The sequence below is a fragment of the Dermacentor variabilis genome, chromosome 4 (genome assembly GCF_050947875.1).
Source record: "Dermacentor variabilis isolate Ectoservices chromosome 4, ASM5094787v1, whole genome shotgun sequence".
NCBI lineage: Eukaryota > Metazoa > Arthropoda > Arachnida > Ixodida > Ixodidae > Dermacentor > Dermacentor variabilis.
In genome coordinates this window covers 84413854-84427128 of record NC_134571.1, presented here as the reverse complement: position 1 = coordinate 84427128, position 13275 = coordinate 84413854, and the positions used below count along the sequence as shown (strand labels likewise).

General features: G+C 46.6%; 1 protein-coding gene across 2 annotated transcripts in view; it reads left to right on the top strand.

The window, feature by feature from the left end:
• Positions 1–13275, top strand: part of LOC142579452 (protein croquemort-like) — a 111368-nt gene that overhangs the window by 66040 nt on the left and 32053 nt on the right. For both annotated transcript variants that reach the window (XM_075689629.1, XM_075689630.1), the window contains exon 4: positions 11625–11828. In XM_075689629.1, the coding sequence (XP_075545744.1) occupies positions 11625–11828 (204 nt within the window). The remainder of the gene's footprint in view (positions 1–11624; positions 11829–13275) is intronic.

The following is a 13275-nucleotide window of genomic DNA, read 5'->3' as shown; positions in this document are numbered from 1 at the left end:
CCCCTGTCAGTTCTGTAGTGGTTTTCGATCGCCAATTCGACAGCAGCAACCCCCCCCCCCCCTTTTTTTTTGTGGTAGTGTTGGTCACATGCTCGTGCAGTTTGCGAGTCACACCCTCGCGGTGATTGGCATCGGCTCGCTGCAGGGCTGCTGACTCATCTTGAAGTTTACACGGGAAAGAGAACGTGCGCTGATTTCTGAGAGCCTATAGTTTCGAGTTATCCGTCATCGGGGCCTGAACCCAGAGACTACGCTCGTTCGAACGCCATTTGGCCGATCGTGATATGAAGAACGAAATGGTCACAAAGGCGCACGTTGAGTCGGACAAAGTACTTGCAAATGAAAAGCATTGTGAATTAGGGCGCGTATATTTGCAAGAAGGTACTTAAGCTAGAACTATGCGAACTATGCTAAAGCATATGCGAGCCAGTCGTGATGACGGGCACATTATTAGGGATGGTGGTCGGCCAATGTCTTACGTCAGTTACAAACGAAAAATTTCGCCAATTCTACCCCAGGTTCGTATTACGTGTTCTTAAAGATCTACCAGGTTGCACGGGTGGCAGTGCTCTAGAAATCGTTGGTGCTAGCCTATCGGCGAGTAAGAAAGATAGCGAATATCGCCAGCCTGCCGGTGGATCTGAGTAAGATGGCAAAGTGGGCATGCCATGTGCTTCTGTGCTTTAACGGGCGTACGCATCTGGGGTCAAATTCACAGATTTTCTCTGCCCGTATTCAGAAGAGCCTCTTCCGTCAAAATTCTTGGCTAAAATAAAATTCCAGGCAATAATGATGTCGGAAATATTAATAGCGAAGCCAGTCAGATGAATGGCAAAGGTCATTTACGAACGAAATGCGTTGTGAATTGGGCCGCTCGTTTGTAAGTGTTCTCTGCTATTTTTCGAGCGATCTTCGCTAATAGTATGTCCAGTACCAGCATTGGCTGGAATTTGTCTGACAAACAGTTTTAGCTTGAGAGCTCTTTATGAATTCGGCCTCCTGCGCCCGCCGCGGTGGGTCGATCGGTGTGTATGGCGTTCTACTGCTGAGAACGAGGTCGTGGGTTCGATTGGCAGTCGCTGCTTCCGCATGTTCAGTTTTGCGAAAAATGCAGAAACCCTCCTGTGGTATAGGATTTGGGCGCTCGTTAAAGAACTGATAGCACCTCGTAATTGATAGCATCCCCCCCCTCCGCGCGCCTCCGTAGTGGTAAAAAAATGACAACCATTCCACTCTGTGAAGATAGAATGGCAGCGAAAGCTGACGACAGTCAAAACTCTCAAACGAAAAGCAAAGTGATTTCGCTGCCATTCCATGTTCACAGAGTGGAATGGTTGCCCGGGCTCGCGATTGTCGTTTTCGTCCAGCATCGCGGGAGCGTTCTTCGTCGATGGTTGTTTCGAGCCCGTGACGTTTGCATTCTCGTTGTTGTTCCCTCCGGCGCTCCACGTGCGCATGTTGTTCTTCGGGTGTACGAACTATACGTGTCCACCCTATCCATAGCGCCGCCGTTTTTAGCGCCGATGCCTCTCCTGCTTATACACTGCGGTAGCCTTGACGTCCCGCTATTTTTCACGGCGAGCGTTCTAATCTGTTTCGCATTTTGACACCTGCGCCGCTGCAATGCACCCGTACGTGATGAGACACAAAGCAAACAATGAAACCAATTGTGTATGGGTTTGTTACAAATCGCCAAGCCCGTTTCTGTGGCTGGACGCCGAAAGAACTACGCAAGGTTAGTCGTATACAGCTTTCGCTGTAAAAACAAATCTGAAGCCGTCTATTACCATGTCCCCCATCTACTGTGCATTGCAAAGTAGCCAAGACCAAGCGTTGCCACAAACCGCGTGGTGCCATAGGCATTGCATTGCCAACTAAATGTGATGTGTGTATACTTGCTCTTCTAACCTACGCTGCACGCCTGCATAAGCAAGACAAGTCACTCCGGGCCCCCTAACTCTCAAACCACGGAACCGCGATCTTCACTCGCACGGAACACGAATCTGAGGCGACCGAAGCTTTGCAGATCAGCTTTGCACTACAAGGCCCGTTTTCACAGAAAGCTCTTACGCTAGAATTGTTCTAACACCAAATTTTAAGCAACGCTAGCGAGTGCCGGACATATTATTAGCGAAGACTACCGACCAATGGAAGAAAGCGCTCACGAACGACAAACCTTTCGTGAATTCGGCCCTAGCTCTTTAGTATAAAGGGAGAGAACACTAAACTAATCAGCGAAACCAAACCAGGAAGCAATTCTTCACATTATAATTTGCTTCGAACCGCGACGGCCTTCATTTCTCCCTTCATCGCGAGCAGTCCAGCCTCTTCCTCAATTCTTCTTTTCTGTATTTATTCATACTTTTTCTCTCGGAGGTGTGCCCGACGTGTTGACAGCGTTGTGACGACACTGCGTGCGCGCATCAAATTGTAAACGTGGACAGGCGTCGCACGTATTCCGGTGGAGAAAGAAAGCGAGCGTTTAAGCGAAGGGTTTTCCCATCGTCGGTTCATCGCCAATGTTGCCGTGTAATCCTCCCTCCCCCTTTACCTACCCCACACCCATTTTTTTCCCTCGCTATACTGCCAACAGCGCGTGTAGACAGCAGATACGTAATTTCCCAAGCGAGGAATGCTTCAATGGCCTTCGGACTAGCGCCTCTGCTCGCAGCAGTAAAAAGAGAGAGTGCTGCCCTTTTCAGACACTACTTAGTACTGTTCTAGCGCAGGTTACGAAAACGACAAAGGGACACGAACGGGACAGGCACTAATTTCCAACTAACGTTGAATGCCAGATGTCATGAATATTTACAGAAAAACAGACAAAAAGAAAGAAAGAAAAGACAAGGGAGAGCATAACTAATCATCTGATCGTACTAACAAGTGCGCGTTACTAAGCGCTTGCCACCAACTGCCGTCAAGATTTATTTATTTGGCACATGTTTCTTGAATAAATTTATTATTTATTTCTTTTCAAGACAACTGTAAGGTGGCCCCACTGCGGTTTTTTTGATTTCCTGTCCTTGTACATCACGTCCACCTATGTGCAATGGGATGGTCAGGTGTTTTCTGCAGAAAACAGGAGTGTGCATAGGTTCCTGCATAGCGCCAGTGTTCGGCGAGCTAAATTTGGCCTCTCTCGACAGAAAGTTAAACAAAAAGCTGTCCCGTTCCAATGTCATAAGAATTTTCAGGTTTGTGGATGATTTCCTTGTGTTGATAAGAAGTGACGATAAGCACATCGACAGCGACGTGGCGAGCGTTGTCCGCACATTTGAAAGGTGCCTACAGCCTCTACAAATCACGCACAAGGCGCTTGAAAACAACATGCTAGGTTTCTTGACCTAAGGCTAGTTTTTTCCCCCAAGCCATGCCTGCTGGACATACGATTTTTGAGATTTATACCAGTCAAAAGGCGAAGAACAAAGGAGAGATCTGGCACACACAACGACTGGTCTAACAACTGTACTTTATTGAAAAAAAAAAAAGCGTCTCCTAGGAAAACCAGGCGAGCATGCACAGCTGAAAAGCCAAACCACACACAAAACAACGTTGATTGCAAGATAGGCCAAGTAGCTAGCGCCAGTTCGATAGGAAATTTAGATCCTTCTGCATCAGTGATGTAGAAGTTTCTCGGATGCAATTATCCCCTTGGCAAGTGCTGATGTGATACGCTTCGAGAATTTCACGCCCCTTCTTTGCTCTTGCCTCCACCAAAAATTTTAGAATTGGAAAAAAGCGGGACGCAGCCACATTCCCGACAATGGCTAGGCAGATTTGCTCCATCAAAAGTGTTCGAAGTGTTGTGCTCTCGCAGCCTCTCGTTGATACGCCGGCCTGTTTGGCCGATGCAAACGCATTTCAGCGGGAACTCGTGCGCCACTCGTGTAGCACATGCAATGTAACGTTTTTCTTTTTTATGCAGTGTCGTACACACGGGGGGTCTATAGTGCTGCCACGCGTAAGGCATGAAGGAAGGCTTGAAAGTTTGCATGGAGCAGAAAATACGACGTTAATGCCCTGCCTCACAGCAACGTTTTTTGGCGTTTTGGGAGACCTTATGTACATAGGGCATCACTCGTTAAGAGAGCTATTGCTTAGATAAAAGCTAAGAGGCGTCTCTCTCCTGTTATTCGTCTTTTTACTGGTTTAAATCTCAAGAACATGTAGCAACTGACCCCACCCAGATCGCAACTCTTCTGGACATACGAGCCGAGGAGCAAGAAACCCCTGTTGCCATTTCTGACGGCTTACGCAAAGCTGGTAAAAAGGGAAATCGCTCAGATGTGCCTACGTAATGCACTTAAGAAGTCGCGTGTGCATCGTGTAAACGAAAGCTTCGAAATACAAATGCAGCGCCTAGCCTCAGCAGGTGATCCTACAAACTTGACAGTTGCGGCGGCTGTCGCTATTCTGCGCAAGACGAAGCAAGTACGCGTGGCTGCATCAGGTGCACGGAAATGAAAAGTCTGGTTGAAAGAAGGTGGCCGTCATTCTATGTTTGCACACGATGTCATGTTGTCTCGTGAAGATTGGGGAAAATGCAGGCGTGAAAGTCGTCATGCCAGCCCCAGACAAACTGACCCAAGTTGTGCAGAATGGCATCGCCGGTGAAAAGTCAGAAGAAGGGGTGCAAAGTAAAGCACAAAGAAGAATCCCTTACATGCGCCGAAGGTGTTGTCTGTCGACTACCACTATCGTGTGGCAAAACGTACGTTGGGCAGACGGAACAATGCCTAAACGAGCGGTTAAGGGAGCACGACAGGAACGTGACAGAGGGGAGACAGGGACATTTGGTGTTACGCTGCCGAGACGAGTGCAAGCCATATCTGGACAACACTGCAGTCTTGTTGTTTAGAGACAAAGATCGGTGCACGCGCGAGATCGTGGAAGCTGCGGTAATGAGCATTGATGTTTATGAGGCCGTCAGCTCACCGTACTTCGGTTGGGTAGCCAACCGGATCTTTTTCTCTGGTTAACCTCCTTGCCTTTCCCCTTTCCTCTCTCTCTCTCTCTCTCTCTCTCTCTCTCTCTCTCTCTCTCTCTCTCTCTCTCTCTCTCTCTCTCTTTTTGTTATTTGCCAAATAAATAAATTTTCTTGAGGGCAATTGGTGACAAGTGCTCAGTAACGCACAAATGTTAGTATGATCAAATGATTAGTTATGTTCTCTCCTGTATTTTCTATTGTCTGTTTTTATGCATATATTCACAACATCTGGCATTAAACGTTAGTAGGAAGTTGGCGTCTGTCCGGCTCGTGTCCATTTGTGGTTTTTGTAAATTCAGTGTTAAAACAATATGAAGTATGAATTATCAACTAGTCCGAACCAACGCGTTGCTCTTTTCAGACGAGTCATGCGTGACTATTTTATGAGTATTAATTTATAAAGTATTCGCTTTAGATTTGTGCCATGATGAGTCGGAATCAAAACACTGCTGACAGCTTAGCCAGCATTTTGAGGTGAAGGCCGGTATAATGTGGGGATTCCTTTCGCGTCGATAATCTTTCTTTCTTGTCACCTACCGCTGATGGCCAGCCAGTGCTGGTGATAAGATGTAGGTGTTTCTGCGAATGTCGCTAAAAATTATTTAATCACCCATGAAAGATTTCACAATTCTAATGCTACAGCTTTATTACTCAGAGGCGGACGTTATTTGTACGAGCAATCGAAATGCGTAAAGGACTTAATTACTAAAATTCACTAATTATATTATTTACTAATTACCTTACGGCACATATCGCAATTTACAAATTGTAGCCGGTGAGATTGCAGTCTGCAAGGCATATCCGCTCTGAAAGAATTCTGGGGATGACAGCATCAAACTTGCGGGAAAAATGCGCTGTCGTTCCATTTAATCTTTTTTTTAACACAACGCCCCTTGATGCACTGAAGCACAAATGTAAATGGACCGCCAGTGCATTTATTTGCAAAGTTCGTGAATTAGTGCCTCGAAGCCAGTGTCATCCTGGGAATTCGTTCAAAGTGGGTCCACCTTGCCAACTCCTCGGCGACAATTTGTAAGTTGAAATATGAGCCTAAGGTAGTAAGTTAAAAATTCGTGAATTTTAGTAAATAGTCCATTAAGCATTTCTTTTCTTGTCTGCAAATAGTGTCCGCTCCTTTGCTTAATTCAGCTCCAGGACTAGAATTGTGCTACCTTCCACAGGTGACCTCTAAAATTTTTTTGAGAAGGCTTCGCAGAAACATTCAGCAGGCGCTGGCGAAACGTGAAGAGGGAAATATGTTGAATTGAACCGTAACGTTATCTCGGCGAATGTTTCAATTCTCTGGAGGAAACTTCGGCTCTAAGTGTCAAGAGAAGCGTTGGTTTTACCCACTTGCGTATTTTTTTACACTTAATTTTTTACGTCGACATGGCTGTAATAGCGTTTGGCAATCGTTATCGTTAGCGTTAGGCTGCATTAAGAGCGTTGTTTGTGGCGCGTTCTGTAGCCTCAAGTGCTTTTACGGCTTTCTGCAATGCACAATCAAAGTGCGTAGCACCGATAGAACGCTGCGCAAATAGCACACTGACAAAAAAAAAAAAAAGACTGTTAACTCGAAACCACCAGGCGTACGCCGTTGGCATATACTTCAGTGATTGCGCAGACGCTAGCTATGAGATATATATTTGTCTGGGTTCCTCTGGGAAGCTTAGTGAGGCCTGTTTCAAGAAGAAAAAAAAGTTGCGGTCGGTGTTGAACGGCCATGTTTTTCAGCCCTGACGTCCTTGATAATGCGTGCGCCGCATTTTGTGGCGTATTTTCTTGATTGGCGAGCGCGCCGTGTAAATATATCCGCGTTATGCGAATGACGGGGGCGAGCAATATCACAAACGAGGAGGAAAATCATATAATGAAGACCTCACTTTGCTCTATATCGCTAAGCCCACGCCGGCTATGACTCTACTATGAGAGGCGGGGTACTTGCAATCTGCATTTGCTACATGCCGCCATAATAATGTCATCAGAGAATCTTTTCCCGCTGAGCTGTCATCGTTGATGATCTACGTAAGCGTAATTGCATGCGTTATGGCCCGGGGGACCCGTAGACACGGATGTTTTGCGACCTTGGAGCGGCAACAAGTATCCAGGGCGCTAACGGTGAGCGATCGCACTCGGGTGGATATAGTAGTCCGCGCCTATAATGGGCGATTACTCGAGGATCGGCGGAAATTCTCAGCATTTTTTGTGTATCGCTCGTACGTACTTCCTACGCCGCGTGCCTCTGTCGTACGTGTGCATTAGCTTCCACGACAGGACTCGGAAGGGCAAAAGCCTCCGTCAGCGTTTGTTTTAGCGGCGTATGAAAACCGCAGTGGTATCGCTGGGCACCGAACTTGATTGAAACCGGCACTTCTACTGTGACCGGAGGTTTAAAATAAATTATGGGGTTTTACGTGCCAAAGAGCACTTTCTGATTATGAGGCACGCGTAGTGGGGGACTCCGGAAATTTCGACCACCTGGGGTTCTGTAACGTGCACCTAAATCTAAGTACACGGCTGTTTTCGCATTTCGCCCCCATCGAAACGCGGCTGCCGTGGCCGGGATTCGATCCCGCGACCTTGCGCTCAGCAGCCCAACACCATAGCCACTGAGCAACCACGGCGGGAGTGACCGGAGGTTTCACGCAGATGCAGGGTGCTATAGTGGCCTTGTTCCTCTGTCTTGCGATCGCTTCGCCGTCTCTCGCAGTCACCAATTGAGCGCGGCTGTTGGCCGCGCGGTTTTCAATTCCTGCACTTTCCGCTTAGCAAGCGCTCACCTTTGTTGTCTCTCTATCAGAACCCTATATAGTTAACGTTCGTCTATCAGTTGGACTCTAATATATCTCACTCCACGCGGGCAACTTTGAAAACACCATCAAAAACAACGGCAGTATTGTTCGCATTTTCCTATGGTAAAGGCTTGATGCACCTTGACTATCTGGCTGAAGGACAAATAATAAACTATATACGTCTGCACCGACGTGGCTAAAACGCTTGTGTGGGCCCGCGCCGTCCTGATTTGTCGTGATCTACCTTTTTCTTCAGCAGGAGGGGAAATCGCGGGGCTCACGCATAAATCTCTTCTGATCTGACGGAAACGCGGCAAATGCGGCCGTGTGCATAGGTATCGCGGCCGTTGCACCAGACTATAGCGTCGGCGTCGCAGCGTTGTTTGCCCGTACGTCACATTCGCCACAAAATGAGCGAAACGCACGGTACAAGCGTCCTAATGAGGTGTGTCAGCTTTGGCCATGGAAAGTCGCCGAGGAAAGTGCTCTTTGAGAGTATCGCGGACCATTACTTCCTCCATCCCTTGCAATACAAACACGTTCTTGCGAGTCAGTATTCATGCTGGTTTCGCACACTTCTGCGCACTATAGGATTTTTTTTTCTAGGATGTTCTTGGTGCCGCAAGCGGGCTTAGCCTCGCGCTCTTGACCGGGAATTGTTCCGTCCAAGCATCTATTGCACCGCTAGCTCGGGTATTATATCAAACAATCAGCTCGCGACATAATCAAATCGCGACTGGGAATTGTTCCGTCCAAGCATCTATTGCACTGCTAGCTCGGGTGTTATATCAAACAATCAACTCGCGATGTTCAGAAAGATTATTCCTGCCATTACTGTGGTTACGGTCCAGGCAGTAGAAGGGTTAAAAGTCGCTCGAGCAGTCATGTTTGCAGATGTAATCTATTTGTAATTTATGCGAAAGCGATGTCTCGGCTCAGTTAGTGCACATCCGGCGCATCTCATTTGTGCTTTTTTTTTTAATAATAATAATATTTGGGGTTTTACGTGCCAAAACCACTTTCTGATTATGAGGCACGCCGTAGTGGAGGACTCCGGAAATTTTGACCGCCTGGGGTTCTTTAACGTGCACCTAAATCTAAGCACACGGGTGTTTTCGCATTTCGCCCCCATCGAAATGCGGCCGCCGTGGCCGGGATTCGATCCCGCGACCTCGTGCTCAGCAGCCCAACACCATAGCCACTGAGCAACCACGGCGGGTACTTTTTTTTTTTTTTTTTTTTTTTTTTAACCTTTAAGCTAGGGACAGTCGTTCTTCATGAGTTTTGCGCATTTCGCTGCTGCTGCTGCTGCTGCTGCTGCTGCTGCTGCTGCTGCTGCTGCTGCTGTGTGTGTGTGTGTGTGTGTGTGTGTGTGTGTGTGTGTGTGTGTGTGTGTGTGTGTGTGTGTGTGTGTGTGTGTGTGTGTGTGTGTGTGTGTGTGTGTGTGTGTGTGTGTGTGTTTTCTGTTTTTGCGTTGGTAAGTCAGGAAGGTCCGAGTGTGCAACAACTAAGCGCTTTAAGCGTGGATATATACAGCACACGTGTGGCGAATGCCTGGAGGCCAGGTTCTCCGCGCTGATAAAGCGGCACACACATGGTTTCAGGAAGTTGGGACGACGTCTTTGACGTCATGCTATGCTGGGGGTGCACGTGTGAGCACTACCTTTCCTCCTTTCCCGTCTTTCGCAGAATGCAGACTCTCGAAACGTGCGAATTTTAACGACGAAGCTGCGAGGAAAATAAAGAGGCACGTCATGTGCCGGCGCTTTGCGCGCAAGGCGAACTGGACAGCAGTGGTGTGGTAACTGGCAATCGCATACTTCGCACATGGTTGTACACGGAGTGATTATGCTTTCTTCCCCAGGCCGCTCTCGATTGCGCTCCGATAGCCGTAGATTAGATGGCCAGGGAAAAAAAAATTAGAAGCACTTTCCTCGAAAGTCAGTTGAACCGGAGAAACTGTGAAGAAAATCAAAGTCAGCATGATTGTCTTATTCTCAGCAGAGACGTTAGCCGTAAGTTTTCAGTGTAATTGGTTGAGACGGATACGTCTCTCGTACCACCTCTTCATTCGTCGTCGTCGTCGTCGTCGTACGCATTGCAGAGCATGGCAAATAAATGTCGGAAAAAGGCGCCCTTGCTGGGAGCCCAAATATGTCTCGCTTTACTGTATGACAGCGAGGTTATCATACAAGTGAGAGCAATTATGGAGGTAATAATTTCATTGAGTAAACGAACTTTTCTCAGGCACGTGGCTTCACATCTACAGGTGGCTTGCGATATTCGTGCTCCTATGTGGAGGCTGCATTTGTAAATTGTACGCTGCCTGGAAAACTGAAAATTGTTCCCGGAAAAATTATCTGTGTACGCGCTTACCGATACACGCGCCTCCATCAACTGCGTCGTCGATGTACCGACTCGTCGTGTTAAGCTCGGGGTACACTGTAGACGTCAGAACGCGCCAGGTTCGACATCAGGCCAAGCGCATTGTTACGTTTTATATATTCATAAATTCGCCTGTGCTTTTGTGTATGTGGTAGAACTGAGCGAATATATATCAGCAGTTTCTTTTTTCGAATACGAATCGAGTGCGAATGGTAAGTGTGCGATATCGAAATCAAACGCACATGCATATATATACAGCTAAATTTCAGTATAATTAGGTACCACGCTTGTGCAGATTAATTAAAGAAGCGACAGTTAACTATCGCGCACAATTAGGCTCAGTTTTAAATAAAACATCAACACTTGTTATTGAAGAATTGTGCGAATAGCCTCTCAGTATTATTAGAGCCTGGTTGCAAAGAAGCTTTCCAAATATGAAGAGCTGCTGTATCGCTAGCTTTCCGTAAACTCTAAATAAATTATTATTGAAAAAAATAAAACAAAAGTTCTGGAGAAAGAAAAGAAAAAGCTGTTGAAGAACTTGTGTGGCGTGGACATTGTAGAAAGGCCTGTTGTTGCACTCGTTCTGGCGTAAAAAGTAAAACTGCTAAACGACGTGACTGGAAAGAATACTAAGTGGCAGACTACAGGCAGAACTCACTGGTTGCCATGTAGGCTTCAGCCGCAATACCGAAAACGAAGCTAGCGTTGTCAAGTTAGTTTCCGCATTGCTTCGATTTTTCTTTTTGTCGTTGTTTCACTTCCAATAATTTGCTATGCTTTGTTTAGCAGATGGACATTAGTAATCCGAATTTATAAGTCGTTGGTTGTTTCGAAATATTTGGTTAGCTTTTATATTGGAATGTTTCGAATAGTTCATTTTTCGAATACGACCAGTTAGCGTGCAGTATTCGATTCGTATTCGAAACTTCGAATATTCGCCCATGCCTAACATGTGGCATTTTGCACTTAAGGCGGCTTGTAATAAGTTTTTTTTTTTTTTTGTAGAGAGGCACATAAAGTGCACATTTCGCACTTATAAAAGATAATTTTGTTGATGGTAAATGTTTCGTGGAAATGCATATCTAATGCCTGAACTGCGCATTGCGTCACGGCTTCACGTCAAAGTTTGCTCGTCGCCGTTAGCGTCCCTCTTCAGGAGCGTTATTAAGTACTCCCTTCGTTTGGCACTCTAAAGATTGCTCATCTAAGTTTGTTCTTCCTCGTTCTCTTTTCTCGTAGATTCAGTAGTTAATTTGCTGCTTACTGGCAAACATATCCGCGGCGCAAACGGCTCCAGCTAAAGAACGACGGCATACTTTACCAGAAATTGTCCATCATGACGCGCTCTCGAAGCTTGACGTTAGTGCCAGGTCCGAGCGAGTAGGAAAAAAAAAATGTGTGCCGTTGTCCGCGTCGCGAGGCAATGACGTGGCGAATTTCGCTCCCCTTTCTTCCAGTCGTCGGCGCACTCAGTGCGGCACGCGCCGGACGATTTCTTCTCGGACGCCTTGCCGGAGATCTTCAGCGACACGGAAAGCAAGTTGTTCGTGAGCAAGACGATGCGGGAGCTGCTGTTCGAGGGTTACGAGGACAGCATCTTGCAGTTTGCCAAGCGTCTGGGGTACCCAGTGCCCAGCGAACGCTTCGGCTGGCTCCACGGGGTGAGTGCGCGCTATCGTCGACTTGCCAGGGGCTGCTGCGGCATAACTCCGGCGGAAGTGAAAGTTGGGCTAGTTGGTATGGGTTCATTTCTGCTGAAATGGCGCTGCAGAAAGTAAGTGCCCTGCCAAAAGAAAAGAGGAAACCGTATGCCCCATAGTTAATAATACCGCATGAACGTGTGGAGATATCATATAGTAGTAGGGTTCCCATACATCATAGGTGCACGTGGCACATACCCCGTACAATATATAAGAACATACGAGTTTTTACACTGGATCTTCGTATCATCAGACGGGGGCACATATGAGAATATAAAGGGTTTTCGTATGGGATATCCTTATATGATCGTGCACTAGATATGAGGATCGTATGGGACAGGCCTCATACGATATAATTATGGGAACTTACCGGTTCTTATATGAGAGCCCCACATGTTCGCCTGGGATTATTGTATATGGGGCATATGGGTTTTTCAATAGGGCGGAAATAGAAAAAAAGACGTTGCGTGCACAAGCGTCGACTCTCAACTTAAAGGTTTATTGAGTAACAGACAGAATATAATGGCAACACGTGGTACCATGAAATGATGTTATCCATTTCAAAAAAGGCAGAAATTCTTTTTTGTGCAACGGTGTGTTCTGTATTTTTCTTTATGAATGTGCCGAGCCTCGGTTATGTCGCGTGTTTTTTCTGGCCACGATGTCTGCATACAATGCGACAGTGGCGCAACACAGACGGGCAGTTACAAATCTTCGCTTGAGACGACGGTCAACTCGTCTAGATTAGGGCTGAAGGTCCTGTATATATTGAACACATCGAGGAGGAGGAGGAGGAGGAGGAGGAGGAGGAGGAGGAGGAGGAGGAGGAAATAACGTTTGCAGCGGACTCTCGTTTAACGGAACTCCCTCAAGGTACTAGAGAAATTAGTTCCGTTTAACAGGACCTTCCTCTACCAAGAGACAGAGCTCAAGGGTATACACAAGGGGCTCTTTTAAAAGGGGAAGATATACTTTATTATCAACAGCAGATGACAGTTGCGGCAGGTCTGATTAGAAAGCTGCTTCTTACTAAGTTTCTACTTTAGCGCCGCCGCTGACTATAGCTAGCAAGAGAAATCCTCATTACAAAAAAAAAAAAAAAGGAGTTATACTTAGTCGGAAAATATTGCCGTTTTAGTGAAGCTGCCACTTTTCAACAGGAAAATCGTAGTTTGCCCCCAAGGTAAAGATTTATCTTATAGCGTGTCTAAAAATGACACTAGTGACCAAGGAGATATCGTGTATCACGATGAATGACCCTTGCGGGAGAATCTGCCGTTGGCGCTGACTACAGGTTTCTTATCAGTTTTGTTGAACTAATGAAAGGCCTGCACAAAGTACGCGCAGTTATTTGTAAGGTGCACGTTGACACTAAATATAAACAGAGGAACACTATATTCACATACAT